General features: G+C 38.9%; 1 protein-coding gene across 7 annotated transcripts in view; it reads right to left on the bottom strand.

Annotated features, from left to right (window-relative positions):
- The window catches only part of PPP3CC (protein phosphatase 3 catalytic subunit gamma), a 100708-nt gene that overhangs the window by 23318 nt on the left and 59582 nt on the right, over nt 1-17808 (bottom strand). For all 7 annotated transcript variants that reach the window (XM_034965815.3, XM_034965816.3, XM_034965812.3 and 4 more), the window contains 2 exons: nt 6882-7027; nt 4681-4820 (listed from right to left, as the gene is read on the bottom strand). In XM_034965815.3, the coding sequence (XP_034821706.1) occupies nt 4681-4820; nt 6882-7027 (286 nt within the window). The remainder of the gene's footprint in view (nt 1-4680; nt 4821-6881; nt 7028-17808) is intronic.

Here is a 17808-nt window from a genome sequence, read left to right as displayed (position 1 = left end):
AAAGTTTAGGGCAGAAATGAATCAAATAGAGAATAGAAAAACAATAGAAAAAAGTCAACAAAACTAAGAGTTGTTTTTTGAAAAACTAAACAAAATTGACAAACCCTTAGCAAGACTAAGAAAAAAAGAGATACTCAAATAAATAAAACAAAAAATGAAAGAGAAGACATTACAATAGATGCCTCGGAAATAAAAGGGATCATAACGGACTATTACGAATAATCACACACCAAAACACTGGAAAACCTAGAAGAAATGGATAGAGTCCTGGAAATATACAACCTGCCAAAACTGAATCATGAAGAAATAGAAAGCCCAAACAGACCAATAGCAAATATGGAGATTGAATCAGTAATCAAACAGCTCTCAACAAAGAAAAGCACAGGACCAGATGGTTTCATGGGTGAATTCTATTAATCATTAAAAAAAGAATTAATACCAATCTTTCTTAAACCTTCCAAAAAATAGAAGAGAGAATTCTTCCAAACTCACATTATGAGGCCAGCATCACTCTGATACCAAAGCCAAAGACACCAGAAGAAAGAAAAGTACAGGTGAGTATCTCTGATGAACATAGATTTTTAAATCCTCAATAAAACACTAGAAAGCCAAACTCAACAACATACTAAAAGTATTATATACTGTGGCTAAATGGGATAAAAGAAGGCAGAGTATCACTTTGTTCAGCCTCAGCTGGGAACATGTGTGCTGGGTGAGTCAAATTTTTTATCTCATTATTCCCAGTAGCTACATTCTATAATGTTGCTGCAAAAACAGAATTAGCAAATAATGAAACACTACTGCTAAGGGAAATACAGGGTAAAGTTCCTGTGAGGCTCCGGTCATAACATTTTCACCCACCAATTAATATATAACCTTGTTTCAGATGTGTTTCTGTGTAATAATACTTTAGGTCATTTACACTGTTGATTCATTAACATTGAACTCATGGCCAAAACCACCATAACTCATGCCTAAACAAAGCTTATATCTAACACTCGCATATTTCCTCTGTAAGACATACCACAGCCTTTTTGTGCTTAGGGACCCTAGACAGCAGCACTTCAGCACTACACTTGGTGGCCATTCTAAACAGTGAAATCACTCATGAAAAGCACAAAAACATAAAACATGTTTCACTAAATAAAACTCAAAAGAATGCCTGTTTACAATATGAGGGCTGCAAAAAGAAGGTAGGGCATCATTTTGTTCAACCTCAGCTAGGAACATGTGAGTGAGGTGACTCAAATTTTTTGTTGCACTGCACACTACATTCCCATGAATGATTATGAAACCTCTGTAAGTACTGATTTGGGTGTTACAAATACATCTTAGTAAGTGGGGGAATTCACAAATATGAAATCCACAAGTAATGAGAATCAATTATATATCTACAGGATTAAGTTTTAGAAGTAGAATTTCTGGATCAAAGGCCATGTACAAATACCTTTGAAAGATATTGCCAAGTTGATGTCCACAGAAATTGTACCAATTTCTATTCTGACAACAATGAATAAGTATTACGCTCTTTATTTTAAGCAATGTAAAAAGAAATAAAAGTTAAATGATTTCATCACATTAGTCACTGGAAAAGTTGGCATGGAGGAATGAAAAATGGTTGTTGGCTGGGTGGGGCTCATCCCTGTAATCCCAGCACTTTGGGAGGCCAAGTAGGGAGGGTCACTTGAGTCTAGGACTTCAAGACCAGCCTGGGCAAACCAGCCAAGACCTTGTCTCTACAGAAAATAAAAAAAGCAGCTGGGCATGGTGGCACATGCCCATAGTTCCAGCTACTCAGGAGGCTGAGGCAAGAGGACTGCTTGAGTCCAGAAGGTTGAGGCTGTAGTGAGCTGTTATGGTGCCACTGCACTCCAGCCCGGGTAACAAAGAGAGACCTTGTCTCAAAAAAAAATAAAATAAAATAAAATAAAGAAGAAGAAAGAAAAAAAGACTTTTTACTATCCATCTGACAAGGGATTAATAACCAGAATATGTAAGGAGCTCAAACAATTCAATAGGAAAAATCCAATAATCCAATTTAAAAATGAGCAAAATATCTGAATAGACATTTCTTAAAAGGAGACATAAAGTGGCAAACAGGTATATGAAAAGGTATTCAGTATCACTGATCATCAGAGAAATGCAAATCAAAACTTCAATGAGATATCATCTCACCCAGTTAAAATGACTTTTATCCAAAAGACAGGCAATGACAAATGCTGGTGAGGATGTCGAGAAAAGGGAACCCTCATATCCTATTGGTGGGAATGTTTAGTACACTACTATGGAGAACAGTTTGGAGTTCCTCAAAAAAACTAAAAACAGAACTACCATGTAATTCAGCAATCTCACTACTATGTATGTATATAAAAGAAAGGAAATCAGTATATTGAAGAGACATCTGCACTTCCATGTTTATTGCAGCACTGTTCACAATAGCCAAGATTTGGAAGCAACCTAAGTGTCTATTAACAGATGAAAGGACAAAGAAAATGTGGTACATATACACAGTGGAATATTATTCAGCCATAGAAAAGAATGAGATCCTGTCATTTGCAACAACATGAATGGAACTGGAGGTCATTATGTTAACTGAAATAAGCCAGGCACAGGAAGACAAACTTCACATGTTCTCACTTATTTGTAGGAGCTAAAAATTAAAACAACTGAACTCATGGAGATGAGAGTAGAATGATGGTTACCAGAGGCTGGGAAGGGTAGTAAGAGAGGAAATGGGATAGTTAATGGGTAGAAAAAAACAGTCAGAAAGAATGAATAAGACCTAGTATTTGATGCTGTGAGATTTAAACAACAGGGTGACTATAGTGAATAATAATTTAATTGTACATTTTAAAATAACTAGAAGAGGCCGGCCACAGTGGCTCATGCCTGTAATCCCAGCACTTTGGGAGGCTGAGGTGGGTGGATCAATTGAGGTTAGGAGTTCCAAACTAGCCTGGCCAACATGGTGAAACCCCATCTCTAAAAAACACAAAAATTAGCCAGGCATGGTGGTAGGTGCCTGTAATCCCAGTACTCGGGAGGCTGAGGCAGGAGAATTGCTTGAACCTGGGAAGTGGAGGATGCGGTGAGCTGAGATCACACCAGCCTGGGTGACCGAGCAAGACTCCGTCTCAAAAAAAAAGAAAAAAAAAGGTGGAAAAAAAAACAACAAAAAATAAAATAACTAAAAGAGTAATAATTGGATTGTTTGTAACACAAAGGATAAATGCTTGAGGTGATGGATAACTCATTTACCTTGATGTGATTATTATACATTGTATGACTATATCAAAATATCTCATATAACCCATAAATATATATACCTACTATGTACCCACAAAAATTTTAAAAAACATTTTTTTAAAGAAAAAAAGGTTGTTTAGAAGAATGCTAAAAGTAATGGCGAAATCAAAGTTTCATGTGTGTGTGCATGTGTGTATTCTAATGAACACATTATCTTAGCCAATTAACAGAGATTTTTAGGGAAATAAATATATGTATTATTTGCCACAATAAAATACTGGGATTAAAAATAATTTAGATTTCCAACTTCTCTTATGTCTTCCTTTTTTTTTTTTTGGAGACAGAGTCTTGCTCTGTTGCACAGGTTGGCGTGTAGTGGCACAATCTTGGCTCACTGCAACCTACACCTCCCAGGTTCAAGTGATTCTCTTGCCTGAGTCTCCCAATTAGCTGGGATTACAGGCGTGTTGCCACCACATCTGGCTAATTTTTTTATTTTTAGCAGAGATGGGGTTTTGCCATGTTGGCCAGGCTGGTCTCGAACTCCTGGCCTTAAGTGATCCGCCCGCCTAGGCACCCCAAAGAGCTGGGATTATAGGCGTGAGCCACCACGCCCTGCCTGTCTTCCTATTTTTGAGTGTCTAATCATAATGAAAGCTCCTGTGAAATTTAAAACAACAGCCAACTTCCAGGAAATGTACTGGGCTTAGTTCACAATGTCCTGTTCTTTTTATATCTTAGTCTATACTAGTGGTTACAAAATTTGGAGAGCTTTTGAAAATACAATAGGATTCCTCTCAGACCTAGTGTATTAGAATCTCTGGGGAAAGAGCCAAGAAAGCTTTAATTTTTTTTTTTTTTTTTTTTTTTTGAGACGGAGTCTCGCTCTGTCGCCCAGGCTGGAGTGCAGTGGCGCGATCTCGGCTCACTGCAAGCTCCGCCTCCCGGGTTCACGCCATTCTCCTGCCTCAGCCTCCCGAGTAGCTGGGACTACAGGCGCCCGCTACCACGCCCGGCTAATTTTTTGTATTTTTAGTAGAGACGGGGTTTCACCGTGTTAGCCAGGATGGTCTCGATCTCCTGACCTCGTGATCCGCCCGCCTCGGCCTCCCAAAGTGGAAAGCTTTAATTTTTTTAAAAAAAGTGTATAGATAATGTTTAGGAACAAATAGTCTAGATCACTTAGAGTCAGACAAAAATATCAGAGCACTGCAGGATGTCCAATCATGTTTGGTATATTACACTTCTTAGGACATAATACCTAAGAAAATATAAAAAGCCAACAAACAAACAAGTTTCTTGCCTCCTATTAATCGAAAAATTAAACAGGAGTGCTTATACTACATAGATTTGAAATATAAAATGCTGAAAAATCATCTGATAAAATGAATTACAGTTTCCTTTCATAATTTTCGACCTCAAGGACTAGCTTACCTGTAGAAATAAGAGCACCCTCGGACAGTGTTGTGGGTATAGTGCTCCAAGGTCTTCTCATTGCCATAATCCTCTGAGGGATCAGACCAAAGCAGGTCACACACAGGTCCAAAGGCGGGAGGTTCCGTAAACCTGTCTAACTAGAAGACACACAAAAGCCAAAAGAAAAAAATCAGGAGAGCAAAAGGCTTCTTGGAAACTAGTATGTGTCAAAGAAAAACCCCTTTCACCCACAAGAATGTATTAGGAGAGAAGCCAGTGTGCCCCTAAAGGATTTTCCTGCAAGAAAAGGAACACTTAACAATTTTAGATACATAATTTTTATTATTTTTCTGCAATAAAAATTTTTTTTTTTTTGAGGCGGAATTTCGTTCTTATTGCCCAGGCTGGAGTGCAATGGCACGATCTCGGCTCACCGCAAACTCCGCCTCCCAGGTTCAAGCGATTCTCCTGCCTCACCCTCCCTAGTAGCTGGGATTACAGGCATGTGCCACCACACCCGGCTAATTTTGTATTTTTAGTAGAGATGGGGTTTCTCCATGTTGGTCAGGCTGGTCTCGAACTCCTGACCTCAGGTGATCCGCCCTCCTCCGCCTCCCAAAGTGCTGGGATTACAGGCGTGAGCCACCGCGCCCGGTCTGCAATAAATTTTTATAAACATCCCTGTCATCTAACCATACTGTAGTAAAAGACCCTCTTACATCCTAATCGTAAAGCAGTACTAATTTAATTCAAATGTGAAATCAACCACTATAGAGATATACTATTTTAGAAAGACTATGACTATATAAAATTAATTTTATTTGTCTAGGTGAGCCAATGTTACCATGAGAGCAGAAATGTTTTACAATGGTTCTGTTCATTGCAAACCTCATTCCAATGGAGATTTCTTTATTTTAAAGAATGCTAATTTTGTAAGGGCATTTATCCTTTCCAGTCTATGCAGTTGAGGTATTTCAATATGAGTTATTAACTTAAGCCTTTAGTCACTGCTGCTTTAGTTGAAAGCATAAAAACCAAGAGAAAACAAGTAATAGAATAGCTGAATGCCAAGAAGAGAATTTCTACTGCGTGAAAGAGCTTTTTATTGATACAATTGATTCAGAATTATAAAATTCATATTTTACTATGTAAAAGAGAAATGCTGGTTACTTAAAAGACAGTAAGGCAAGAGGAAAGCCAGTACATATAGGTACACCCTCTTACCCTGAGGAGACTTTCTTCAGAGAAAATAGTTTTATAAACAGAAAAATTTTTAGTCTCAGTACCTGTAAGAGAGGATGAGTATCTATCACTTTGATTAAAAAAGACAGAGAGACAGGTAGAAGAATTCAAAGGTAGAGAAGATAAGACAACCATGTACAATAAAAATTGGTCATCTTTTTCCATAATGAAGATACAGAATCTTGGAAATAATAATCACCAAGGAAGGCAAGTAAAACAATGAAACCGTATCATCTAAAATGTCAAAGCCAATGCATTTCGGAGCTGGCAGTGTCCTCAGACCATCCCTTCCAACTTCCTCCTTTCATAGAGAAGAAATGTGACTAAGAGGTTCAATAACTTGGTTAAGGTTACACAATTAATGGCAGGACTGTGATTAGAACCCTGGTTTCCTTCCTTTTGCACTGTGATATAATTCAAAGTTTCAGGACTATACTACAAGAATGTTAGCTTTCTAGTTGGTAAAAACATAGAGCTCATTAAAAATTATAATTTGTGGTAGGTACATATCAAAATGTTAACAGTAGTTACAGTGATGAAATCAGAGGTAACTTCCATTTTCTTACTTTTCATTATCTATATTTTAAAGATTTCAGCTAAAGATATATTGGTTGACTGCAATAAGAAACAAATTTTAGGCCAGGCGTGCGGTGGCTCACACCTGTAATCCCAGCACTTTGGGAGGCCAAAGTGGGCAGATCAGTTGAGGTCAGGAGTTCAAGACCAGCCTGGCCAACATGGTGAAACCCCGTCTCTACTAAAAATACAAAAATTAGCCAGGTGTGGTGGTGCGCACCTGTATCCAGCTACTCGGGAGGCTGAACCAGGGAGGCGGAGGTTGCAGTGAGCTGAGATAGCACCACTGTACTTCAGCCTGGGTGAAAGAGAGAGACTCTGTCTCAAAGCAAACAACAACAACAAAAAAACCCAACACATTTTAAAAATATTCCCTGTGAGAATAATAAAAGATTACTTACTTTCCTAATGTCATCTAAAGAAGTAATTTCAGGTGACATTCCTCCATGTACACAGAGAAACTGCTGGTTTAAGAGGGCAGCAAGAGGAAGACAGTCAAATGTCTCCATACAGGCATCATACACCTGTTCCGAATATTTGATTCGACCTAACAAAAAAGGAAAACCAGTCAATGGAAGAACTAAAATGTATCACCTTTGAAAAAGGATATAGGCCAGGAGAATATGAAGCTACTTTAGAGCCATTTATTTTAGATGATTTACAAAGCACAATTATCTTTGTAAAGATACTTTTGAAAAGTTGTGGATAATAGGTTAACAATACCTCTCTCCTCTTAAAGACAAGTGTGACCTTGGATTAACTTTCCAGCTCTGTTGCTTGGAAATGTGATAAGGTGACTGTCCACTGTGTTATTAGGCAACATGGCTTGTGGTAAAAATTACCCAGTTACCTGGTGGGAAGCTATAGCTTTGGGCTCCTCTGAAGGTAGTTTTACAACACACATTGACATTTTTGATGCACGAGGCTTCTATACCAGGATGGCTCCCTAATCTTCCCACTGTGGATATTTCCTTGTACCTGAGCTGGTGAGAAGATGGGAGGGGGCAAGAGAGATGGAAAGCTGCTGGACTGCGGTATGCACTCCTGTGAGGACCACTCCACTGAAAAGGAATGCCCAGTGCTGCCCTTCCTGACCTATATCCTTTTAAGCATATGGATGACAACTAGGGTCCATGGTAGTCTTGTGAGTCTGAATATTTTATTGGGTCTTAAAGATCTCTTAGGGATGTTGAAGATATATAAGTGGAAACTGGAGTCTTAAGAGACATCAATAAAATGTCAATAATGTTTTTGCTCATAATTTTTAAGGTCTGTAAACAAATTATGTCTTGATTCTATTTTCTCTAAAAACATTTGGCTTAAACTGGTGTGGTGGCTCATGCCTGTAATCCCAGTGTTTTGGAAGGCTGAGGTGGGGGGATTGCTTGAGGCCAGGAGTTTGAGACCAGCCTGGGCAACACAGTGAGGCCTCATTTTTTTTTTTTTTTTGAGACGGAGTCTCACTCTGTCCCCCAGGCTGGAGTGCAGTAGCGGGATCTTAGCTCACTGCACCTCTGCCTTCCGGGTTCTTGCAATTCTTCTGCCTCAGCCTCCCAAGTAGCTGGGACTACAGGCACACGCCACCACGCCCGGCTAATTTTTGTATTTTTAGTAGAGATGGGGTTTCACCATGTTGGCCAGGCTGGTCTCAAACTCCTGACACTGCAAACCGCCTGCCTTGGCCTCCCAAAGTGCTGGGATTACAGGCGTGAGCCACTGCGCCCGGCCAAGGCCTCGTTTTTACAGAAAATTGAAAAACAAAATTAGCTGGCTGTGGTGGCACACACCTGCTGTCCAAGCTACTTGGGAGGCTGAGGTGGGAGGACAGATTGAGCCCAGGAGTTTGAGGCTGCAGTGAGCTACGATAGTGCCACTGCACTCCAGCCTGAGCAACAGAGTGAGCCTCTGTCTCTAAACAATAAAAAATAAATGTTTGGCTTAATATATTTTGATGTGGTTGTCAACTTGGGGCTACAGAATAAGGAAATACATCAGTGGGTGGAAGGAGGAGTCTCTACAAATCTCTGGAAAGGAAAAGTCATGAAATAATAGGTGGGAAACTGGAAAATGGGTGTTTAAAGAGAAAAAGGAACATTTTCTTCTTCCTTGGCCTTGGTTTCAAAAAGTCAAGCTGTGCTCAGGGATGTGTGTGGGTAGAGAAGACGAGAAATATAGTCAGGCAGCCCTGCAGAACCGTGAGCTCCTTCTCCTCTTCCAGGATTCTGGGAAGATGAGGTGGCCTACAGGACCAAGAGACCAAAGCTGTATCGAGTGAGTCAGACTATCTAGTTGGTAATTATTTCTGTGTTTATTTCCTTTTTGTGATCTCTAAGCCTTTAGAAAGACATATTTAAGGATCAGAGCCTGGTCCTGGCAAGGTTTTGGGGAATAAAGTGAAGAATGATGGGTCCAGATTTGGGCCAGACTGCAGTACTATATGGGTGGCAGGAATGATTAAGAGAGAGATCCCTAAGGAAAGTGTAAACCAGTAGACGACGCTTGAGGTTGTAAGGCCTTCCATCCCTGAGTGTGAAGATTTCTCTTTAACGCCAATACTGAGTGATTAGGGTTTGAGTTCATTAAGGGAGCCTGTGGGTTTCTTTGAGGTTTTCAGAACATTTTGTATTGCTGTTGTAGCAGTCAGCATAATCTATTCCACAACATATGCTAACTTTATTAGGAGCTCAAAGTTCATAAGAACCATGTCTTATGCATCATTGCCTCTCCTTACAGTTACATCCTTATACTCTGCTTTGTTTTAAATTTTGCCCATTTCAAAGTAGATCCAGCATTGGCCATAAAGTCTGTTGGAAGTAAAAAACAAACAGAAAACTCTTTAATTTATGGTCAGTGATTGACTTTTTCTCCTGAAAATCCTAGGAACCAGAGTTCCCTCTGTTGCCAGTGTCAGTAAGGAATTCCTCCATGGGAGTTCCACACTTGAATATAGGTAGGAATTTCAATTACTTATTAATTTATGCTCCATAACATCTTACATTGATAAATGCCTTTCAATCCCAAGAATGACTCAAAATAATTCCTTAGCCTACTTCCAAAAAAGAATGCCAAGTCTGGACAAGTAAGGAAGTGTATTGTCATTTTGTAAATTAAAACAGGAGGTCAAAAATTAAGCAAAAAGAAGTTCATGTTATATTAATATGTGAATAAAATAGGCTATGAAATATTACCATGTTTATTTTTTCAAAGTATATGAATTGCATATATAATTACCAATATTTAATTTTCTGAGGGGTTAGACTGACAATGGTATCTATATTTTTCTTAGTTTAGCTGTTCTTTCTTTTTTATGATGAATATGTAATCTTTATATAATAACATTTATTATTATACTACCTTTAAAAAAAATTTCTTTAGAGACAGGATCTTACTGTTGCCTAGGCTGGAGTGCAGTAGTGCAATCACAGCTCACTGTAACCTCAAGCTCCTAGGATCAAGTGGTCCTCCTGTCTAATCTTCTAAGTAGCTGGGACTACAAGCGCACACCACCACACCCAGCTAATTTTAAAAAATTACTTGTAGAGACAGGGTCTCGATATGCTGCCCAGGTTGGTCTTCAATTCCTGGCCTCAAGCAATCCTCCTGCCTCAGCCTCCCAAAGTGCTGGGATTACAGGCATGAGGTACTGCACTTGTACCTGGCCTATATTACCTTTATTATTTAAATGTATTGAAGGCTCATGATGTGTCTGTCAGTGAGTTAAGCATTTGGCATGGCATGGTGGTGAAGAGAATGGAGTCTGGAACTTGTTGCCTGATTTGAAGAACTGCAGCCCCCTCCGCGTACTAGCTATGGGACCTTGGATAAAAATTTTAACTCTCTGTGCCTTGGTTTCCTTATCTATGGTCATAATAATAATAACACCCTAAATAGTAGATTCAGGGTTGCTGTGAGGATTAAATGAATTCATTTATGTAAAATATGCAGAATAATGCTGGCACTTAGTACATACTATGTTAAGTGTTAACTGATGAAAGTATTTAATACTCACAGAAACCCTGTGAAGTAGGTATTATTACTGTCTTCATTTAAAAACTGAGGAAATTAGGCTTACCTGCCCAAAGCTGCAAGCAAGTAACTGGCAGAACTGAGACTTAAACCTGTTCATGCTCTTAATGACCCTCTAATATTCCTCCTAATCATTATTTTTAAATAAGATTTTGAATAGGAGAATCTAAATAGCCAAATACATAATTCCCAGAGGTTAAATTAGCTGATTCAATTGCTTTATTTTCAAGACAAATTTTAGGATATATCCCATAAAACAGTTATTTCTATAGTGAAGGGAAAATGCATCACAGCCACAGGATGACACTGATACAAGTTCTAACTAGTATCAATAATACAACATTAACAAAACAAAATTTTCAACAAAATTATCTGAAAGCAATTTTGAGAGTCAGCACTACTTGCAAGAAATCACAATCTGGTCTAGTCACTGATGATATATTTGTTTCAATTTTTATTTGCTTTATTTATTTTTTATTATTATTGTTTGAGACAGGGTCTCAGTCTGTCACCCAGGCTGGAATGCAGTGGCATTATCATAGCTTACTGCAACCTAGAACTCCTGGCCTCAAGAGATCCTCCCACCTCAGCCTCCAATGTGCTGGGATTACAGGCGTGAGACATAGCTCAAATTTTTTATTTTTTATTTATTTTATTTAATTAATTAATTAATTTATTTATTTGAGAGACTGGAGTGCAGTGGCGCAATCTCGGCTCACTGCAAGCTCCGCCTCCCGGGTTCACACCATCCTCCCGCCTCAGCCTCCCGAGTAGCTGGGACTACAGGCACCCACCACCACACCCGGCTAATTTTTTTGTATTTTTAGTAGAGACGGGGTTTCACCGTGTTCGCCAGGATGGTCTCAATCTCCTGGCCTTGTGATCTGCCTGCCTCGGCCTCCCGAAGTGCTGGGATTACAGGCGTGAGCCACTGTGCCTGGCTCCAACATAGCTCAAATTTTAGAAGCCACAAAAGGGTATAATGTGCCTCCTGCCCTCTCTCTGCAGGTAACCAATATTACCAGTTTCCTGGGTGTCTTTACAAAGATGTTCTATGCATACACATGCAGACATATATGTTTCTTCTCTTTCCAAAACATCCTTTTGGTTTTTACATAAATGATAGCATATATGTACTGTTCTTTACTTGCTTTTCGTACTTAAGAACATATTTTGGCTATCATGCCACATCTTCAGATGAAGAGTGGAGTTAAGAATATGCCACCCCAAAATACACCACTCTGGCACACTGACAACTTTGAGTTAAAGGCACTTGAAAAACCACATGTACAAGAAGATCACTCTGGCCTTCATGCTGTTTCTTCTTTTTTTTTGAAATGGGGTCTTGTTACATGCCCAGGATGGTCTCAAACTCTTGGGCTCAAGCGATCTTCCCACTTCAGCCTCCCAAGTAGCTGTGATTACAGGCACATGCCACAGTGCCTGGCTCATGCTGCTTTTTAAAAGCAGGAGATGAAATTCCCATTTGAAAGATGCCCTCCCAGAACAATAGACACTGAGACTTACTTAAAAATGGAGGGTAGGAGGAGGGAGAGGATCAGAAAAAATAACTACTGGGTACTAGGCTTAGTGCCTGGGTGACAAAATAATCTGTATAGCAAACCCCTATGACACAAGTTTGCCTATATAACAAACCTGCACATGTACCCCTGAACCTAAAATAAAAGTTAAAAAAAGAAAAGAAAAGATGCCCTCCCTGTACTAGAAGGAAAATAACATTGTTATCACCAAGGATTAATAGTTGAGACTGAATTCAAATAACTCTTATCTTCTAGCCTCCTCACATCATTTAGTTACTTTTTCACAACTTACTACTTTTTGTCCGATTCAGCATGTAAGTGTTCAACTCTGAGTCTCTGGATCTTCATTTCCTTATAGCGGCTCCTATGTCATGTAGAACTTATATTAAATAAATTTATATGCTCTTCTCCTATTAATTTATCTCATGTCAATTTAATTCTCAGGCCCAGCTGAAAAACCCTGAGAGTAAAGGTAAAATTTTGCCTCCCCTACAGGAGAGCTTTGTAATTTTTTTAACATTTACCTAGTATTTCGCTTTATGGATATACCACAATCTAACTGGATCAATCTTTTGCTACTCTAAAAAATGCTGCAATGAGCAATGACAAACAGTATTTATTTTTTTTAAAAATCCAGTTGTCATAACAATACTGCTTTCATTAGTAAAATTACAGGAGTTTCTGGAACTTGTCAGTAAGCTATTTAACTATACATTTAAAAAAATGGTTCATGGAAGGGCCGGACATGGTGGCTCACACCTGTAATCCCAGCACTTTGGGAGGCCGAGGCAGGTGGATCACGAGGTCAGGAGTTTGAGACCAGCCTGACCAACATAGTGAAACCCTGTCTCTACTAAAAATATAAAAATTAGCCAGGTGTGGTGGTGCATGCCTGTAATCCCAGCTACTCAGGAGGCTGAAGCAGGAGAATCACTTGAACTTGGGAGGCGGAGGTTGCAGTGAGCCGAGATTGTGCCACTGCACTCCAGCCTGGGTGACGGAGCGAGACTCCCTATCAAAAAAAAAAAAAAATAGGTTCGTGGAAATAAGAAATTCATTTACTTTAGAAACTCTGATCCAGAGCTATGAGGTTGGACCCAGAGTATTTGTGGAATAATATAAACAGGAGGTTCCTTCAAAGAAAATAAATAAATAAATACATAAAAACATAAAAATAGGCTGGGCATGAGAGCTCATGCCTGTAGTCCCAGCTACTCAGGAGGCTGAGGTGTAGGGACCACTTGAGCCTGGGAGGTTGAGGCTGTAGTAAGCAATGATTTTACCAGTGTGTTCCAACCTAGGGAACAGAGCAAGACGGAAGGAAGGAAGGAAGGAAGGAAGGGAGGGAGGGAGGGAGGGAGGGAAGGAGGGAGGGAGGCAGGCACTATGTTTCTTGCTTTCTAAGTACATAACAATGAAGAAATATTTTTGCGAAAACAAATGATATGTCAAAAATTAACTGTTAGGGGCTAGGCATGGCAGCTCACATCTGTAATCTCAGCACTCTGGGAGGCTAAGGCGGAAGGATCCTTTGGGGAGTTCAAGTTCAGCCTTGGCAACATAGGCGAGACTCAGTCTCTACAAAAAATTTAAAAATTAGCCAGGCATGATGGCACACACCTACAGTCCCAGCTACTCGGGAAGCTGAGGCAAGAGAATCACTTAAGCCCAGGAGTTCAAAGTTGCAGTGAGCTATGATTACACAATTGTACTCAAGCCTGGACAACAGAATGAGACCCTGTCTCTTAAAAAAATAAATTTTGTTTAACTGTTAGACAAAGAAAAAATAAATGTTTGAGGCGATGGATACTGCAGTTACCCTGACTTGATAATAATTATACATTGTATACATATAGTAAAAATATCACATGTACCTCAAAAATACGTACAACTATTATACATCAATTTTAAAAAAACATTATTACTTTTCCATAAAGAAAGGAATATTTTTTTAAAAATCTCTGCATTATAAAGCAATTTAAGATTGATACAAGAAAAGCTTTCACCCACCTCCCTCTTAAAAACATGAACAAGATTACAGCTGCACAATCTGAAACTAAGCCTCCCTTATTAATGATAAGATGCTAGTTCTAAAAGCCACAGTGGCCACTGAAGAGAGATCAGCTTATCAGTAAAAACACCCATGCAGAGCAACACACATGCTCTCTCCTTATACAAGAATAAAATTTTAAACTTATACTTGAATCTGTGTGCTTGTTCCAAGATTTATTTACATTTCAGATGCAGCATTATAATAAAAAAGAAGGAATATCTTGGTAGATAGGAGAAAAAGAAAGCCATCAGGTTTAACTACAGTTAAATCACGTGAAAAGCAAATAAAAACCTGAGGTAAGAAATTCTGGGCAAAAGGAGATACTTAAAATGTTTCCAGGACCTATTGTTCCATCTTCTAAAAATAGTCTGTCAAAAAAATCCCTGATGTTATTATTACACATTGCATCCCTGTATCAAAATATCTCATGTATTCCATAAATAGATACACCTACTATATACCCATAAAAATTAAAAATAAAAAAAAATCTGATAAGACAACAGAATAATTAAGAAAAATGTCACCTAAAAAAACCTCTGAAACTTAATTCAAAACAAAGGCAGCCATAGGCAGCTTTCTTCACTACGTATCTACTCCTAATTCATAAAATTAGCTTTTATCGAGTATTACATTCCAGGGCATTTGTTAACTTATACACATTATTTAATTTTCCCAGGTAAGGAATGAAGGTGTTAAGGAATACCCTAAAATTTGGTTTAGAAAAATAATATAAAATAAAATATTTCCCATTTTTGTATTTGGGGAAGTGGTTCCCAAACGACAGATAGTAGAAGCTTCCTAAAGACTCCAGAGCCGTCCTTCTTAACCAGCAGCACACAGCTGAACTACCTTGGGTGCTTACAAAGCTTTTCAAATGCTTGGGCCCCAACTGGGTAATTTTTAAATTACCAATTTGAAAAATAATAATAATTATAAAAGTAGTACATAGTGGTGGTAAAAAATAATTCAAACAATACTAGAGAGGATATAAAAGTAAAAGTAAGCCATGCGCGATGGCATGCACTTATAGTCCCAGCTATTTAGGAGGCTAAGGCTGGAGGATTGCATGAGTTTGAGATTAGCCTGGGCAACATGTCAACATCGCATCTAAAAAAACAAAAACAAAAAAAAAACAAAACAAAAAAACCCTCTAAGTCCTCCTAACCCAACCTCCCACTGTTAATGATTTCTTCTGTACATTATATATTTTTAATTTACAAAGGAGATGACCATTGCTCTGCAAATGCCTTATAAAATATCTTAGCATCTCTCCATATCAGTACATATTATGGGTCTACCTTGGTCTGTCTGTCTTTTGTTTTTGGAGACAGAGTCTTGCTCTGTCACCCAGGCTGGAGTGTGGTGATCATAGCTGACTGCAGCCTTGAATTCCTGGGCTCATGCAATCCTCCTGCCTCAGCCTCCCAAGTAGCTGCAACTATAGGCACATGCCACCACACTCAGCTAATTTTTAAATTTTTTGTAGAGAAAGAGTCTTACTACTGTGTTGCCCATGTTAGTCTCGAACTCCTGGGCTCAAGCAATGCCCCCATCTCGGCCTCCCAAAGTGTAGGATTATGAGCATGAGCCACTGCACCCGGCCACCTTGGTCTTTCAATAGCTGCCTAGCATTCCATTGTTCAAAAGCATATTATCACTTATTTCATCACTGTCTTGTTGACATTCAGATTACCTTTTTGTTGTTGTTGTTGTTATAATTAACACTGCAGTGAACATCCTTAAGCATCCATATTTTACTATCTTTTTGTGAGTATATCTGTGTGGTAGACAAATTCTAAAATGACCTGCATTGACCTACATCTTTGTATGTATAATCCACTCCTCTTTCAGTGGATGAAAACTGTAAGTATGATGAGACTCCCATTATTTTGTCCCATTATATGGCAAAAGAAAGATTATCTTGGGAGGGCCTGATCTAATCAGGTGAACATTTATTTACTTATTTATTTATTTTTAGGGACAGGGTCTCACTCTGTCACCCAGGCTAGAGTGCAGTGGCACAATCATAGCCCACTGTAATCTCAAACACCCAGGCTCAATCTATCCTTCAGTCTCAGCTTCTTAAGTGGCCGGGACTACAGGCTTGTACCACCATGCAGGCTGACTGAATTCTAATTTTTTAATTTTCTTTTTGGCAGAGAGGAGGTCTCACTATGTTGCCCAGGCTGGTCTTGAACTCCTGGCCTCAAGTGATCCTCTCCCCTTTGGCATCCCAAAGTGCTGAAATTACAGGCATGAGCCACCATGCCTGACCTAAGGTGAGCCTTTTAAAAACTGAGTGAGGGTTTTTTTCCAGCTAGCTGATCACAGAAGAGAAGGTCAGAGAGATGCATTCAGGCTGGCCTGGAAAAAAGCAAACATTCATATTGGGAACTACCACTGGTGGCGACATGTTACCGAACTGCAAGCAGTATCCGGAAGCTAAGAGTCATCCCTGGTCAACAACTAACAGGACAACAGGGACCTTAATCCTACAGTTACAAGGACTGCCAACAAGTGACCTTGGATAAAGACCCTAAGCCCCAGATGAGAACTGAAACCCTGGCAACACCTTGATTTCAGTGAGATCCTATACAGAGAATCTAGCCACACTGTGGCCTGGACTTCTGACCTACAATAACTATGAGATAATAAATGTGTTCTTTTTAGCCACTAAATTTGTGATAATTTTTTATGCAGCATTTAAAAAGTAACACAATCTGCATAACAAATTCCTACAAATGAAATTGCTAGATCAAGGGGACATGCACTTAAAATTTATAAATATATTACAAAATTGCTCTTCAAATACCTCACATCTTTGTTGTTGTTGTTGTTGTTGAGACAGGGTCTCACTATGTCTCCCAGGCTGGAGTGTAGTGGTGATCACAACTCACTATAGCCACAAACTCCTGAGCTCAGGTGATCCTCCCACCTCAATCAGCCTCCTGAGTAGCTGGGACTATAGGTAAGTGCCTCTATGCACAGCTAATTTTTTGTGTTTTATTTTGTAGAGATGGGATTTCAACATGTTGACCAGGCTGGTCTTGAACTCTTGGGCTCAAGTGATCCACTCACCTGAGCCTCCAAAAGTACTGGGATTACAGGCATGAGCCACCATGCTCAACTTACACCAATTTAAACATCCACCAACAGTAGATTTAAAACTTCCTGGTAATTAGCTGCTGATTTAAAGTGTTTATTCCAGTAAGTCACCAAGGGCTGGAAGGATTTGTATCTTGCCCTCTTGCAGCTGACTTTTGACAGAGGGACTTTTTAAGAAGTGATTATCCTCTAAAATTTCTTTTAATAACAAAGACCTTTTCTTTGAGGCTCTACTAGGAGGGATGTTTTCATTACAACTACCATCTCCAATGTAAGAAGATACTGGTAGCAAGAATTCATATGAGCATATGAAACACTATAAATAGCAATCTACCTATCAGTAAAGGGATCTGTGGCAGATTAATAAACTTTGAGTCTCTGAAAACAAATGTAAAAGTTTTTTTAACTTTGAAAATTATTTTTGGAATAAAAGTTTAAATATTTTATAATATATTTTTCTAAGATAATAATCTGCAGAAAAATCTGGATACAAAATGAAATCCATGATCAAAATATCAACCATATGAACACTAAAGTATATTTATACATTCAGGATTCGTTAAAAGGGGTAGATTTTAGAGCCAGATGGGACCCAAGATATTT

Source organism: Pan paniscus, chromosome 7, assembly GCF_029289425.2.
Source record: "Pan paniscus chromosome 7, NHGRI_mPanPan1-v2.0_pri, whole genome shotgun sequence".
Classification (NCBI taxonomy): domain Eukaryota; kingdom Metazoa; phylum Chordata; class Mammalia; order Primates; family Hominidae; genus Pan; species Pan paniscus.
Note: the sequence above shows the minus strand (reverse complement) of the source record. Positions and strands in the feature narration are given on the sequence as shown.